Below are 17,864 nucleotides of genomic sequence, written 5' to 3'. Positions count from 1 at the left end.
GAGAGAGAGGCAGAGACATAGGCAGAGGGAGAAGCAGGCTCCATGCACCGGGAGCCCGACGTGGGACTGGATCCCGGGTCTTCAGGATCGCACCCTGGGCCAAAGGCAGGCGCTAAACCGCTACGCTACCCAGGGATCCCTCAGACAGGTTTTTAATACGTGATCTCAAACCACTTAAAATGATATATACATCTTTGGGCTTCTGTCCTTTCTTAATAGTTGCCCTTAACAATTGTGCTTGCACATGAGTGAGAGAAGTTTCTTGATCATTTCTAACAAGTCTAATTCCCTATCCAAAACAGAGTTAACACTGATGCTGAATGTACAAAATTTATAATGTGCTTATTTAATTGTAACAACTGCATGTCTGACCTTTTCAGCTTCAGTGCTCAAAATCTGTTTGTTACATGATAGCCAAAATTAAGATTCATCTTAATAATCCTTTTAAAAACACTATTTTTAAATATCTAGAAGGCAGTGAAGAAAACTGTAAGTCACTCCAGAAGCAATTTTCAAAATCATTTTTAATTTAGCTTATTATCCTAAAATACATACCACTGTAATTGGATAAAGAGGATTCTGAATTGATAGCAGAAGAACTTTGTTGCCTCCTGATGGATCATCAGTATTTCCAGGCCGAGTGATCCTTTTGCTTGTAGAATAGTTGAAAAAAGCCTGTTGACCAGCAATGTACACAGGTTCATCCGCAGCAAATGTCACACATTCTTTGGCACTATCTATGTTTTCAAACTCCACTAGAGCCTGCCGTTTAAATGGCATCATCATAACATAGCTGAAAGGCAGATTGGGAAGGAATATCCAAATATAATAAATTCAGTTACTGTTATTCTCAATCAAGAAAAAGTAGACTTTAATAAAAATGTGTGAAATAATACAGATTAGTATTCTTTACTATATCCAGTTTTCATCAATTATTAAATCATCCAAATAAATTGTGGTACACCAGGCAGATGATTCATATTTGAAAGCTTATCCTCCTATGACTGAAAGGTTGTCCATCTTTTGCCCTTCTCAAGCACAAGTCTGTTATCAGTCATTAATGACACCGCCCCATTTTATTCTTCAGGCTGCCAAAGCAGTATTAGAAAATAGAGAGATACAGAAACCAATAGGAATAAAACTGTAGAGTAGCAGATGGGACCCCTAACAACAGAAACTACCCCTATTGAATTTTCTAAATAAATAAGTGCTCACACTAATAATTAAGAAATGACTATATACTTTCATTTATCTTACTAAAAACAAGGGAACCAAAAGATACATGGAAGCAACTCCAAACCAACCAAATTTCATACAAATAAATGATCTCCAAAATATTTTTAAATATTAAAGAATCTAGGATGCCTGGGTGGCTCAGTGGTTGAGCATCTGCCTTAAGCTCAGGGAGTGATCCTGGAGTCCTGGGATTGAGTCCCACATTGGGCTCCCTGCATGGAGCCTGCGTCTCCCTCTGCCTGTGTCTCTGCCTCTCTCTCTCTCTGTCTCTCATGAATGAATGAAATCTTAAAAAAAAAAAAAAAATTAATCCATGAAAAGATACTCACTAGATTATGGTAACTGCGGTTGCCTATGAGCAAGAGGGTGATATTATTTACATTTCACTGTATACTCTTGGGAAGGAACATATTTTAGTACACCAAATGAAAAATAAAGCAATGAAGGGAAGAAGGGAACAAAGAAATCAAAGCACGTGGATTACACCAGAGGGATTACATGCCCTCTATTCACAGGAACGAACACCTTAAAAATATTTAAAATACAATTATGGTTTTATAATAACAGAAGGCTGCAGGAAAAAAAAATATCAGGTCGGGTACTCAGTGACAGCACTGCTTCTCAATCAAGCATCCAGACCTACTGCTATCCTTTAGAAACTGGCAAATGGTTTATTTTGTGGCCTGGCAAATTATGTAATTTCTTATGATTTTCAGCTTCCTCATTTATAAAACTTGGAAGGATTGTTGTCAAGATTATGTTACTGCATACAAACTGCTTGCCTTGCTTCATTCATCTTCAAATCCTTGGGAATTTAGAAACAGAGCAGACACATTAACAGGCATTCAATCAATATTTGCTGGTCTATGAAGCTTGCTAGCTCTCCCCACACACACTGTTTCAAATTAAACAATACAGAAATAATAGACTTTTTTTTTAAAGATTATTTATTTATTCATAGAGACAGAGAAAGAGAGAGAGAGAGGCAGAGACACAGGCAGAGGGAGAAGCAGGCTCCATGCAGAGAGCCTGACGTGGGACTCATCCAGGGTCTCCAGGATCACGCCCTAGGCTGCAGGCGGCGCTAAACCACTGCGCCACCGGGGCTGCCCGAAATAATAGACTTTGAATTAAAGATTTACCAATCATGAATGCAAAATATAAATCCCAGGAGGGAAACATTCCTTTTAGAAACTTCTGGCTGAAGTTCTCAAGTGTTGCATACAAAAAACAGAAAACCCTGGAATCAGGACTACACTAAAGAAATTAAAGACTAAACATTCTCCTCTCACAAAAAACAAAAAAAGTTGGTTGAATAAATGGTATTACCAAGTAAATATGTTAATAATGCCCTTTTATGGACGCCTGGGTGGCTTAGTAGTTGAGCGTCTGCCTTTGGCTCAGGTCATGATCCTGGGTTCCTGGGACTAAGTCCCATATTGGGCTCCCTGTGGAGAGCCTGCTTCTCCCTCTGCGTATGTCCTGATTCTCTCTCTGTGTCTCTCATGAATAAATAAAATCTTAAAAAAAATAATAATGCCTTTTTATTCTTTAGCACAGGAAATTATAAAAGTTCAAAAATAAATTCTTTATTGGCCTATTTTAGACATAGTCATAGTAAAACTGCCCTCTGTAACTAAACTAAGTGAGCTAGAGATTTAAAAGTTAAGAAGTGGCAGGATGCCTGGGTGGCTCAGTGGTTGAGCATCTGCCTTTGGCTCAGGGCCTGATCCCAGGATCCGGAATGAGTCCTGAGTCCCAAGTCCCACCACTGGGCTATCTGCAGGGAGCCTACTTCTCCCTCTGCCTGTGTCTCTGCCTCTCTAGGTCTCTCATGAATAAATAAATCTTAAAAAAAAAAAAAGTTAAGAAGTGGCATCATGTGGAGATAAAGAAGAAGAAATTAGAATATTGCAGATATTTTTAGAACGCACCTAAAGTATTGGGCATGTAATTTGTAAGAAACCTTTAAAAGCATTAATATGAGGAAGATTGGAAGAACAAAGAAAATAGAAAAGTAAAAGGCCTAAGGACATGGTAGGGGGGTCAGTGCTTTCAACTTATAACTCAAAACACATTTACTAATTTTTAAATAAAAACAGAAGCAAAAGATTTATTATACAAATTAGGTCCCAAAAGTTTTGTTTTAAAATTTTAAACCAACATAGCTAATTATACATAGCATCCTCTCCTTTAATGGAAGGGGGAAAGGGAGAAAGAGAGACTCAGTATAGATTTTTTTTTTAAGATTTTATTTATTGGGATCCCTGTGTGGCACAGCGGTTTAGCGCCTGCCTTTGGTCCAGGGAGCGATCCTGGAGGCCCGGGATCGAGTCCCGCGTCGGGCTCCCGGTGCATGGAGCCTGCTTCTCCCTCTGCCTCTCTCTCTCTCTCTCTGTGACTATCTTAAATAAATAAAAAAATAATAAATGCTTTAAAAAAAAAAAAGATTTTATTTATTTATCCATGAGAGACCCACAGAGAGAGAGGCAGAGACACAGGCAGAGAGAGAAGCAGGCTTCACACAGGGAGCCCAACGCGGGACTCGATTTTGGGTCTCCAGGATCACACCCCAGGCTGCAGGCTGTGCCAAACCGCTGATCCACCCAGTCTGCCCCTCAGTATAGATTTTTTTTTTAATTTTTTTTAATTTTTATTTATTTATGATAGTCACACAGAGAGAGAGAGAGGCAGAGACACAGGCAGAGGGAGAAGCAGGCTCCATGCACCGGGAGCCCGACGTGGGATTCGATCCCGGGTCTCCAAGATCGCACCCTGGGCCAAAGGCAGGCGCCAAACCGCTGCGCCACCCAGGGATCCCCAGTATAGATTTTTAAATATTATTTTGATCCTACACATGAATACACTAAAGAATAAAGACAAAAACAGAATTTTATTATACTGACACAACCATTCTCAACATCTTATAGTTTCTCCTAAACTTCTTTCCTACACATCTAGTTTTTAGGCATAAACTTACTATGTGTTGAACTTAGTGACACATCCTTTTAATATGTGCAGCTTCTATATAATCTTATAATCCCAGACACACCACTAAAGAAATAAACAGAGAAAAGATTCTATAAATGCAACATTTGAAGCAAAATACCTACTCCTCACTGGAGGCTATTCAAGGTTCTTTCAGCTTTAACAGCTGCCATCTCTTATTCAAGATCATTGCATATAAATAAAACTCCTATCACACATATTTATCCCAATTAAACTTTTAATTATACACTAATTTTTCCAATTATTTTGCAACTTTTTACCCACAAAACTACCAATCCTGAAGGCAGAATGCAAATTAACTGAATTACATTCATATATAAAACACTTTATCATGGACTAAGTATCAAAAAGTACACAGGCTAAAAATAGAGAGGCCACTCAAAAGGGATTCAAATAACTCACCAACTTCAACAAATAGTCTTATTTCTTTAAGGCCCAACATTCAGGTCATGGTCATAATTAACATCAAAATATCAGTACAGTTATTATTTCTCTAAAGTTTCCACCAGTATTTGCTCATCAGCTTGTTTTCTGACATTGCTTCGGTATTTCTTCACTTTAAGGAAATAACTTTAAAAGCCCAATATAAAAGAATAGAAGAAAAAATAAGCCCAGAAATAACCATCTCTTTCTAACTCCATGCGACAATGCAATCCATAGGGTTAGTCTAGAGCAAACATGCAAGTCTAAGTAAGGTCTAAGGGGTTTGCTTCAATATATAAAGCTCCAGACAAATTTATTTCCAATATCCACTTAAAATGACTAAGAAGTGATAGTCATCTTAATGACACTTTAAGAAATGGGCTTTATTCTGCCCCTGTGGATTGCCAATTTGTACCTCCAAGAATAAACAATACATAACTGTAGTTTCTGAGGTACATAAGTTGAAGATAACAGGTTTGCCAAGTCATCCACCTCTTTATAACATGGTCATCAAAAAAATTAATAAAAAAGATACCATGATAGAAGGTGTCACCTAACACTACTCCTACTCCTTTGAAGCAATGATTCCTTTCCGTTGGACATGTCTGATCAATCTCTCACCATTTATTTATACATGCATTCAATACTCAGAACTCCACATCAAGTTTTATAAGATGGAAGCAATCAAGCAACCAATTTATCTCTGCAAATACACTGAAACTTCTCTGCTGTTTCTGTATTTTGAGTTAGTCTGTGTTTCTAAGGCCTATAACCAAAACTCCAAACATATTCACCAAGGAAAAAATAATAAAATCAACTCTAGACTATCCATACTAAGAAGAGAACAACAGCCCGGCATAGTCCAAAAATAATTTAGAAAGAATTTTTGAGTGTCTATTTTTGGCAACAGATTCACTTTTCTGATTATGTTTTCACTTAAGTCAATATTCTTAAGCACACACCAGCTGTGGGAAGAGAAAAGAGGACCCTGAGTGAATACAAAACACAAAAATAAAACTAGGATAAAACACTGACAGCTCATGATCTGCTTAAGAACTCATAGCAACACACCTAAGCAAATAATGCCTACCCTTAACCTACCCACTTTTACTTGCCAATTAATTCTTAAAAATTCCAAAATAAATAACAACAAAAAATCAGTTTTTAAGTACCACTACTTAAAACTCTAAAGATGAAGAGTGTAATCAACTCGTTTAAACATTAAAGCAGTGTTTAACAAGAAATCATGGACTCATTTGAAAATCAGATGAAAGATGCCATAATCTATTTTACATACAACACCTGGTTGCGGAGTGAGAGGCAAGCATGGATCCACAAAAATGTATCCATGCATCATCCCAGAAGGTTAAAAATAAGAGGCTCAAAGGGTTCTAAAGAAATACACTCACAGGCAAACTTAATATAAATTATGGTTAAACATCAAGGATTGTAGCAAGCAAGCAAGGCTTGTTTTACCATACTGTTTTCAATCTGCACAAAGTCCCTATGAGCCTTACCATATTGTCCCAAATTTCTCCAGAGCCTCCACAAGGTCTGCTTCCACCACAGATTCACAGAGTCCTCGAACATGGACAACAGGTGAAACAGAAACTTTATGATGACTTCCACCTGCCTCCTAGCAAGAGAAAATAATTTCTAGTTAAAAACTTCATTTTTAAAAGATCTTATTTATTTATTTGAGAGAAAGAGAGCACTACACACACAAGAGCAGGGGCCAAAGGAGAAGGAGTAGCAGGCTCCTTGTTGAACAGGATCCCCCAGGATCCCCCAGCACCACCAGGAGCCAAAGGCAGGCACTTAACCAACTGAGCCACCCATGCACCCCTAGTTAAAAACTTTAAAAGTCTAAATTGCATTTTAGTAAATTCAATTCTGCATTAAAAAGCAAACATTAAAAAAAAATCCAAACCAAACTGCATTCACAAGTTAGCAAAAGGACCTAAGAATAAAATCATCAATTAAATGTTTGGCATGAAAATTTTGATTTCTTAAAAGGTAGGATTCTCTAATAAGTACAACATAATAACTTATTTCAACTTCAATTTCCAAAAAATTTTTAGCAGATACGGAGTATGCTATGACTGGAATTATATGTTATACTCATAATTTTATAGTTTCACGTCCATAAAATCAAAATCTCAAGTAGTCCAAATGAACAAAATATTTTAATTTTAAATGTTTCTTTAATATAAAGATTATAGGGATCCCTGGGTGGCGCAGCGGTTTGGCGCCTGCCTTTGGCCCAGGGCGCCATCCTGGAGACCCGGGATCGAATCCCACATCGGGCTCCCGGTGCATGGAGCCTGCTTCTCCCTCTGCCTATGTCTCTGCCTCTCTCTCTCTCTCTCTCTCTCTCTCTCTGTGACTATCATAAATGAATAAAAAAAAAAATATATATATATATATATATAAAGATTATAAACTTTATTTATATCCTCTTTTGTTCTTAATTGGTTACCTAGTCCCACTATAATTTGAAGTTACTTACTTAAGCAGTACAATCACATTTATACAAGATACCTCTCTATTGACAAACAAGTATCACTCAAAAATGCAAGCCTCCCAGGGCTTCTAGAGTACTGTATGTCTTGGAGTACACCCAGCAGACAGTTTTAAATGTAAGTAAATGGACTATATATAAGCCCCGGTGTCTCAGCGGTTTAGCACCGCCTGCAGCCCAGGGTGTGATCCTGGAGACCCTGGATGGAGTCCCACGTCAGGCTCCCTGCATGAAGCCTGCTTCTCCCTCTGCCTGTGTCTCTGCCTCTCTCTCTCTCCTCTCTGTGCATTCTCATGAATAAATAAATCTTTAAAAAAAAAAAAAAAAAGAATTACTTTGTAAATGAAAATAGCTTTCTCACCTGCTTAGTCAAGTACTATTAAGACAAAAATCTGTATTAACAACTAGCACTGGGCATCTCTCTTACATCACTTCAGAAATGACTTCCATATATGATCCATACACACAGAAAAAAAATCTATTAAATAAAAAGCTTTTTTCTCTTACAGACTAACCTAAAAGCACAAATGTTTTACCTTTAAAACTTAAGAATCATGTTAAGAAAACTAAATCTCTTTATGGCTAGTTTAAAAGATTCACCAATTTCTCTTTACTATAAAGACTGTTAGAAAAATATAACAGTCTAGTGCCCTGCCAATAAAAAAGTTACATAATGGTTTAAAGAGCTGATTTAAATATATAAATTAACCATGGGACTACTCTCTCACACTATTTTTTTTTAATTTTTTTAAAATTTATTTATGATAGTCACAGAGAGACAGAGAGAGAGAGGCAGAGACATAGGCAGAGGGAGAAGCAGGCTCCATGCACCGGAGCCCGATGTGGGATTCGATCCCGGGTCTCCGGGATCGCGCCCTGGGCCAAAGGCAGGCGCCAAACCACTGCGCCACCCAGGGATCCCACTCTCTTACACTATTGTCAAATTCAACATAAATTCAGTCCTCTCCAAATACTAATAACTTGGAATTTCATTTGAATTGCTTATGCTGAGTCTTTTCTATGGTTAAGTAGATATTCATTATACACCACTAAGTTTGAAAGGAATCATTCTGATTGTATACTATGCAACCAAACACTCTATTAACAACCTTAAATGAGACTCTGCCTAAGTAAAGTTCAATAACCAAATGTACCTTAACATCAATAAGCTACTAAATATAACTGGACAACAATTCAGAAAAAAAGCTCTAAATCATACATATATTTAAAGTTTAAGTTAACAAGTTTTACTCTAAAAATAATGCAACAGTAAACTTCAAGAAATAAGACAGTCATCTCGGTCCTTAAAAATCAGTTGGCGAAGGTAAATGTGCAAAGGAAAACTACACTGGCCAAGGCTCTTCAAAAAGTTAGCACGAAAAAATAGTGGAAGATCTTAGATTAAGACTAAAGAGAGACAACAATCAAAGGTAATACCTTAGTCTTCATTTTATAACAGATAAAAACTGCTATGAAAGATATTTTAAGGACAATTGGAGAAATTTAAATACAGATAGGATATTATATTATGTAACAACTATTTATTGTCTTAGGTACCATTATGATAATGGTAATGTTGATGTGAAAAGAATATCCTTATTCTTAGGAAAGCTGGGATATATTTAGGGATGGATTGTCATGATGTGTGCAACTTACTTTCACAGTTTAGGGGGAAAAATGTATATGAATATGGATATACATGTACAGAGATAAAATCTCAAATGGCAAAATGTTAAGAACTAGGTAAAGGGCATATGTAATTGGATTATTTCACATAATAAAAAACTGGAAAATTATTTTATTATATAATATTTAAGGTCTACAATAAGGTATGAAGAACAATGTAGTCATTAATTCACCACCCAGTTGAACAAATAAAACACTACCAATCAAAAAAAACAAAAAAAAACAAAAAAACACTACCAATCATTTGAATATTCTCCTACCTCCCTTCCCATCATGGATAACCACTACCTTGAATATAATGGTAAAAAATATGACTATTTGCAAATTGATCTTCTCACAAAGAAGTGGATTATAGGACCAATTTTTTAAAATCCCTCAAAAATAACTGCTGTTAATATATTATTATTTAATTTGTTTTCTAAATGGAACAATTCAAGACTTAAGTCATTCTTCTGAAGCTGGAAGCAATTAAATAGGGACGCCTGGGTGACTCAGTGGTTGAGCATCTACCTTCCACCCAGGATATGATCCTGGAGTCTCAAGATGGAGTCCCCCATCAGGCTCCCTGCATGGCGCCTGCTTCTCCCTCTGCCTATGTCTCTGCCTCTCTCTCTCTCTCTGTCTCTCATGAATAAATAAAAATCTTTAAAAAAAGATTTGGCAAAGGCTATTAAAAAAAACATTTTTAAAAAATAGTATTTTTTAATGCTATTAAACATACTTAGGGGGAAGATACAATTATCTCAACTTCAAGGCAGAAAATATATCATATCCCCCTTGCATTTCTCTTATCCCCACTAATGAATCTTCCATTCATGAGTTTATCTACCTTGATAGTTCTCCAATCTTTAGATCTCTTTTCTTGAACTTCAAATTTTTTCATCCTTTGTTTAAATAAAAAAAAGGAAAAAAAAAAAAAACCCTGGGATTGTTTCCAAATATAAAACCAATATATTAGTGACATCTTTTCAAACAATATTTTCACACGCCCCCCTTTTGTTGTTTTTTGTTTTGGGGTTTTTTTTTTTAAAGAGAGAGAGAGCGCGCACAGGTGTGTGAGCATATGTGCAGCAAGCAGGGGAAGGAGGGGCAAAATCTTAAGTAGGCTCCACACTCAGCGCAGCAGAGCCGGATGTGGGACTCAGTCTCACAACCCTGAGATCATGAACCAAGCCAAAATCAAGAGTCAGTTGCTTAACCTACTGAGCCCACCCTGGCGCCCCCTAAAACTTTTCTCAAATCAGTATTTTCTTATCTCTAGCTATGCTATACACTGGTGATAAGAAATCTGAAATCATCTGTACAACTTCTTTTACTTACCCTAAAATTACCTCTTTAAAGCATCATACTATGAATCTAATTTCTAAATTGGTAAATAAATATTATTTACCCTATCCATGTATTTACACTTTGATCATGTCTTCTCCAGTTCAGTTTTTTTTAAAACCTTTCTCATACAGAAGTCCAGTCTTTCCATTTCAAATATTTAGTTATCTAGATTCCCTCCTGATCTATTTGTCGATTACTTATCAGACTAAAAACAGTAATCCAAGTAGCACTCAGCAAATGAAGCCATTGCTGCACTTCACATATACCTTTTGTCTTTTTTAATCACGCTATCCCTTCTTTAGCCAAACTTTGTCAACTATAATGGAGGCATTATTTTCCCCTTTGCAGGCTACAGACCAGTCTAGTCATAACCATTCCAAACTCCCAGTCCCGTGAAGGCTATCTCAAGGACCAACTCTAATAATACCAACTTTAAGTGCTAATTTTGACTACTGCTGATTGAAGACCATGCTCTATTGAAGAGAAGGGAAGCTCAGGCGAGTATAGATGAAGCTTCTACCTGAGAGGACTAGGAAGGGCCCATAACGTCTCTTCACATAGTAAAGCAACAATTATAAACCAGTAAAGGCCAGGCACAACATCCTTATTAGGCTTTGTTTTCCCAACATCTTCATGCACAACACATGCTTAACAACACAAGAAATGCTAAACAGCAACTGAACAACCCTCTTCTGCCCTCTTATATAATTAGAGGATTAAAAAAAAGAGCAACCTCAAATTCAATAATTCAGTCCCCAACACCAGACACAGAACCACTGCCAAGAGATTATCTAGCTTCTCCTTACACACCTCCAATGACAGGAAACATACTACTCATGAGACAATCCATTAAATTTTTAGAAAATTCTTCATAATATGCATCCAAATCTGTCTCTCCATAGTTTCGTATCCAAAATGACCTTTGAAGTCAGACCAGCGTCTGAATCTTTGGACATTCACTGGCTCAGTGATCTTAGACTAATTAACTTTTTGAGCTTCAGTTTCACTACTAAAAAAAAAAATAACTCTGATCACATAAGATTACAATAAAGGGGACAACAAATATAAAATGTCTAGCACAGTTGCAAGATATAGTTATTTAACAAGGGTTCAAGAAATATTAAATGGCACCCCCTACCCTGATACAGTTATTTAACAAGGGTTCAAGAAATATTAAATGGCACCCCCTACCCTTATCTACATTTCCCTTTTCTACATGACAACCTTCCAAATATTTGTAATGATTGTTCAAATTACACCTAAATATACCCTTCAGGCTACACAGCTCCAGATTCTTCTGTCAATTCTCTTATAACGTGATTTCAAATGTCTTTCCCATGCTGGTAATCATTCTCTGGATGAATTAGAATTTATCAACATTAAAAAAACACACACAATAGATATTTATATTCCTTTTACTTTGGATACTTCATACAAACGAAGGTCAAAGGGGTTTTAAGGGGCAGCTGCAAATATTTTTTAATTCACACTATGCTTAGAGTTAACTACATAATTTTTCTTACTAAACAAATCACACCTCTTTACTTCTTTTTTCTTCTTCTTCTTTTTTTTTTTTTTAGAGAGAGGAAGTGAAGTGGGGGGAAGGGCAGGTCAGTATAGGGAATCTTAAGAGGGCTGCAGGAGCCCACCACCCTGAGATGATGACCTGAGCCAAAATCAAGAGTTAAACACTTAACTGACTGAGCTGAGGGGCCCCTTTCTTTTCTTTTTTTTAAAGAAATACAGCAGATCCAAAATATGGGAAACCCTTTAATTTTCTTATCTAAAGTTTTTAGGTACATTTGATCACATAACAGAGCTATGATTAAAAAGAACAGCCATATGACTCAAATGACTTTTTAAAAAAATCTTCGTTTTGCTCGTGTAGTAGAAATTATTTGGGTTGCCTACCTAGAGCCCCGTCCCCTTCTTCTAGTTAAACACATACACACACGCACACACTTGGAACTCTGTTCTTCCACCAGTGTTCTCAATCACACAATCATGCCTGCCCGATTTCTGAGGTAGCCCAGTGATTAGCTGCAGGGAGAACAAAGATAAAAAGTGTTGATCAGAAGGGATACATATGGACACTGAGGAAGAGAGTGTTCTCTATTTGCTAGCGTTAAGAATGTAAGTCTAGCTTTATAACTACACAGAAGATATAAAGCACACAGAATCAAGTCACAATGATATCACCTAAATCCCTAGATCTAGCCATGCCTGAAACCACCACCACAACTTGGCTTTCCAGTGACATGGGCCAGTAAAATTCCCCACATCTGCCAACTTTTTGTTTTGCTTAAGCTCACCTGAACTGTTGCTGTGGCTGCAACTGCAAGCTTTGAAAGTTGTATCCAATTTCATAGAGGCAAAAAAAAAAAAAAAAAAGTACTAAAGATGTAGAATCACAGATTTTTAGATATGTAATTTTTTTCTTATATCCCCATCAGTGAGAATAGCATCTAGCTCACAAAAGGTGCTCAAGTATTGTTTTTTGATGAATTAAGAGATCACAGTGATCATCTAATCCAACCTCCCCATGTGATAGTTGAGTTCCAGAGAGGTTAAGTCACAAAGCATGTTGGTAGCAGATCCAAGACAACTGCCTTGGTTGGGCTTATGGCTCTATTAACAGCTCTTTTCACTGTTATGTACTAACATGATGAAATATAGTCACTTGTTAAAACCAAAAGATAGCAGGGACGCCTGGGTGGCTCAGCAATTGAGCATCTGCCTCCAGCTCAGGGTGTGGTCCTGGAGTCCTGGGATCAGAGTCCCACATGGTGCTCCCCTCCTCCGGGAGCCTGCTTCTCTCTCTATGTCTCTGCCTCTGTGTGTCTCTCATGAATAAATAAAATCTTAAAAAAAAAAAAATAGTAAAATCTACTACTTTTCACTTCTTTCCTAATATCAGGCCAGAAAATCCTCACGCTACTACAGCAGCTTAGCTAAAGGAGACAGGGAACACTATAGAAGCCTCAAGACTTTGGCACTTCCCTCCAGGGCACACATCCTTTAACTTTTTTATTGCCCAGGGTATAGTTACCATGCTCACTGTCAGCCTCTAAACTTTTCCTGTGGGAGCTAAGCTAACAAAGTGACCTCATCTCATCTCCCATCCCACATTCATCCAACAAGCCATCATAATATTCCTATGCATCTTTGAAATTCAGATCCTTAAAGTATAGTAGTGTATCATAAATTCAAACTAGATTCTCTATATGATATATATCACTAGAAAATCTTAGGATCTACATTTTTATCTTGGCATTTTGCCATCTTGTAAGTCTATTTATTAAAAAGTTGAGAAATAAATTCTCACATCAGCAAACAAACCACTTTAACAATCTGATTTGCCTGTTTACTCACCGGCACAATACAGTGAATGAAAAATTTAAAAGCCTCCAAAATGAATTAGCACTCTATAAATGTTTTTTGATACCAGTCTTTTATAAAAGATCTTTTCTATGTAACCTCCCAATTTAATTCCTCAACTGGTTTTGCCAAGTAAAGTCCTAATATTTGTAAGTCAAACTGCTTTTTAAAAAATAAGCAGATATGAATGCTTGGGTGGCTCAGCGGTTGAGCATCTGCCTTTGGCTCAGAGTGTGATCTCTGGATCCGGAATCGAGTCCCACATGAGGCTCCCTGTAGGGAGCCTGCTTCTCCCTCTGCCTCTCTCTCTCTCTGTGCCTCTCACGAATAAATAAATCTTAAAAAAAAAAAAAAAGGCAGATACAGGGGTGCCTGGGTGGCTCAGTTGGTTGGGCATCTATCTTTGGCTTAGGTCATGGTCCGGGGTCCTAGGATTTGAGCCCCCACATCAGGCTCCCTGCTCAGCAGGGAGTCTGCTCCTGCCTCTCTCTCTGCCTATCCCCTCATATTCTGCTTTCTCTCTCTTATACTCTCTCTCAAATAAACAATCTTTTAAAAAAATAAAATAAAGCAGATACAGAAATGTACCATTAATATGATCTTGAAGGTCATGACTGCTAAATTTAAGACTACTCACTCTACAAGAATAAAGTAATTGTATAATACATAGCACAAACCTCCATAATCCAGCTTTGTGCAACAATGCAGTCAAGTGGATATGAAACACTCTAGGAATTTTTGATCTTCAAATTAAGTACAAGAAGCCATAAATCTAAAGGGTCTTATTTCTCATATCCAAATTCATTTCTTCTTTTCCTAACTCATTTGTCTATACACCTTAAAACAACATGATCATTCACAATGATCAATTCATCTTTAAATTATAAATATTTATAAAAATACTCCTTTTCTTTCTTTTTAAAGATTTGAGAGAGAGCACACGTGAGAGGGGAGGAGCAGAGGGAGAGGGACAAGCAGACTCCAAGCACAGAGCTTGAGGGGAGACTCCTTGATCTCACAACCCTAAGATTAGGACCTGAGCCGAGATCAAGAGTCAGACATTCACTGAGCCACCCAGGAGCCCCATCACTGCTTTTCTAAAATACGGTCGTCTTTAAACCTAATAGGTTTAAAGCACTCATGGAAACTTAATTATCCAAAGCAAAATAATATAAATCTTTGAAGTCTTTGCATCTTACAAACCTCCAACTGAAGTGGAAAAGCTTGATTATTATTGTATCTAATCTACGTTTACTGTTTTTAACAGTTTGACCACCAGGTATTTATTTCTTCTATGGCTGGAGGTTGAGCCAAACCCATTTCAGTTAGATGAATTATCATATTTCTGGCTGCTGACGCACTAGACATTAAACTTCTATCTAGGGAATGTCTATCCTAATAAAATTTTATTATGTACAGGTTTCCACAGTTGCAATAATTTCAAAATAGTACCAAAAATTACACGAATAAAAAAGTTTAAAGACAGGAAAAATAAGCCTTCATTAGATTTCACAGTACAGTATTGGATTCTACAGTTGAATAAAAGCAATTCACTCTCCCCTAAGAAACAAAACTGTAAGATAAAAATTAGAATTTTTAACTTAATCTGCATATGTTAGTTCCTGCCTGGGTAATTTAAAAGCAGCATTACATTAATCACTGAACTACAACATCACGTATGGAAAGATTCAACTTTTTATATTTTACAGACAAAGCAAATTCAAGAGTAGTAGTTAACTGACTTTCCCAAAGGCACATAGATTGTATGCTAGCTAAGACTTCTGACTCCTCAAGCCTTGCCCAGTGCTATTTCCACTGCCAGATACAATTCACTTTGGATATGTTAATTATATATTATTTTCTTACCAACATCCAAAATAATACTATTGCCCTAATGTTTAATCAATTTTTCAAAAAAAATTTTTTCATAAACAGATTAAAGTATCTTTCCAAGACACTGAAGGGAGATATTTCATGCTGCTATGCAAAAAACTTGACTTTTGGCAAAAGAAATACAGTGATCCATGAGATCCATCTAAAATATCAGTTACAATATTCCTGTTTCAATTCCACAGTGGAATGGTCTTTGAACTGAAACTTTAAGAAAACATGCATTTCTTTTATTCGCATGTTCAAGTTACATTCTGAATATTCCAAATACCTAGGCACAAAAATCAAAAGCTATTATTTAGCCAGGAGGAAACATTTATTTAGAAGAAGAAAAAGTTCCTTTTTTTCTAACGTGTTGAAACCTGTTTGGCATTTGGAAACTCTAACACGGACTACTTGACCAGAATTTTTTACGTAAAAATTCAAACTATTACTAAAGACTTATATAATTCGCCTCTTATAAAAAGTGAAAACATCCTAAGTAGAATATGTGTGCACAATTTTTTTAAACTTCAGGTAAAGTTTCCTTTCAAAAAAGAAAATCACAATTGTGTTAAATGTTTGAAGGACACCTAGGCTATTAAGACCCCTTAAGGACACCCAAAAAAGGGCGACAACTTGCTTTGCTTTGTTTCCTTAAAGTCTTGCAACTGAAGCCGAGTTACTACTACTAGCTGTGGACCAGGCGACTGTTCACATTCCTTCTGCCTCCAGCTAACAAGAGCAACAAGAATGCAGGAATGTGTGTTTAAGGCAGTCACAGTTCTGTTCCTCCTTTCGTGGGGCAAATGTGCAACGAGCAAACGGCCAATGAAGAACTAAGGCGATTTTAAGATTTTACTTAAAAACAAGGGCGGTGTTAAGACCTTACCAACACTTTTTTTTTTTTTTGGAGAGAAGGGCTAAAATCTGTACTAAGAATCCTGCAACTGGGTAGGAAAAAAGCATGCACGCGCGCGCCATGCCTGCCAAGAGTGAAAATTTTGAAATTAAACCTCCGGAACTGGGGTGCGAGCGCCGGGGCGCGACCTGTCAGTGGGTGACTGTGCTCGGGCCCCAGGCGGAGAGGGACCCCGGCGGAACCCACGCAAACCGTCCTGCGGCCGAGCGCGGCGCGCGGATGCTGCGGGCTCCGCGGCAGGAGGCGGGGACCGAGGGTCGTGCCGACGCCCGCCCGCCGGCGGAGTTGAACTAACAAAGAGCAAGCGGCGCTCGAGCGGCGCTCGGGAGCCCCCCCGGGCGCGGAAGCAACGCCGCCCCGGCGCCCCCGCCCCGGCGCCCCGCCCGGCCCCCCTCCCCGAGTTCAGGGCCGGCGGACGAGCGCGCGCGCGCGGGGCCTGCGGCCAGGCCGGAGCCGGGTTCGCGGTCGGGATGCGCGAAACAGGTAGGGCAGACAGGCTAATCCCGGCCGGCCCCGCGCAGCAGCAGCAGGGAGGGGGCCCCGGGCGCGCGGAGGGCCCCGCCGCCCGGCCCTGCTTCCCCGGGAGCCGCCAGGCACCGCGGACGGGGCGCCGCGCTTTGTTACCGGCTGAGAGAAGCTCCGGCCGGCGCCGCCGCCGCCGCCGCCATCGCCCCCGCCTCGGGGCGTCGCTTCCCGGCGGTTCTCGCCCTCTTCGGCCGAGTAGTCGATCTCCCCTTCCTCGGTCTTGAGGCGCTTGGCCTGGCTCTCGTACTCGCGGTCCTCCTCGTAGGTCTCCCTGGGAGAGGAGGAGGAGGAGGACATGGCGGCGGCCGGAGGGACCGGCGGGCGAGCGGGTGGGGGTGGCGGCGGGGCGCGGGCCTCGGACGCCGCCGGCCGGTCCCCGCCACTGGCCGAGCCTCTCGAGCGAAGGTCCGCGCTGCCGGCCGGGCCGCGGGAGCCGGGCGGGCGCCGAGGGCGGGCGGGATGCGGGGGGCGGGGGGGCGCCCCAGGAGGAGGCTCCGGAGCGGCCGCTCCCCTTTATTACGGAGCCCACATTCAGCCTCTCCCTCCTCCTCCGTCTCTGCTTCCAGCCCCGGGGAGCGAATCTAAGGATGGGGACGCGGCCGTGGCTTCCGGTCTTCCCTCCTCCCCTAATCCGCTCCCCGCCGCCCAGGCCGAGCCTCCGCCCCCGCCCTCGCGGCCGCCGCGCAGGATCGAATCCAGCCGCAGCCCGCGGGAAGCGCCCCCCGGCCTGGGCCCCGCTCCCTATTGGCAGGCGGAAAAGTCGACCGGGCTTCCAATTGGCCGTAAGGACTGTTCGTCAAGAGCCGCCCACGGCTCGGCCCGCCCTCCTCCCTGCGCCGGGCCAACTCGCCGCTGGCCTGCGAGTCCCGAGCGCGCAACGCTCGCCGCGCGCTGCCCGGGAGCCGTTGCTGCGCGGCGGCCGTTAGCGCTGCTGGATTCTGTCTCGCGCCGACGCCGGGCGTAGAG

General features: G+C 40.0%; 1 protein-coding gene across 2 annotated transcripts in view; it reads right to left on the bottom strand.

Annotated features, from left to right (window-relative positions):
• The window catches only part of HNRNPLL (heterogeneous nuclear ribonucleoprotein L like), a 39,794-nt gene extending 22,322 nt beyond the window's left edge, over window positions 1–17,472 (bottom strand). For both annotated transcript variants that reach the window (XM_026018936.2, XM_026018937.2), the window contains exons 1-3: window positions 16,998–17,472; window positions 6,186–6,304; window positions 556–793 (exon numbers count right to left, since the gene is read on the bottom strand). In XM_026018936.2, the coding sequence (XP_025874721.1) occupies window positions 556–793; window positions 6,186–6,304; window positions 16,998–17,195 (555 nt within the window). In that variant the 5' untranslated portion in view covers window positions 17,196–17,472. The remainder of the gene's footprint in view (window positions 1–555; window positions 794–6,185; window positions 6,305–16,997) is intronic.
• Between the last annotated feature and the right edge of the window lie 392 nt (window positions 17,473–17,864).

Source organism: Vulpes vulpes, chromosome 8 (assembly GCF_048418805.1).
Source record: "Vulpes vulpes isolate BD-2025 chromosome 8, VulVul3, whole genome shotgun sequence".
Lineage (NCBI taxonomy): Eukaryota > Metazoa > Chordata > Mammalia > Carnivora > Canidae > Vulpes > Vulpes vulpes.
Note: the sequence above shows the minus strand (reverse complement) of the source record. Positions and strands in the feature narration are given on the sequence as shown.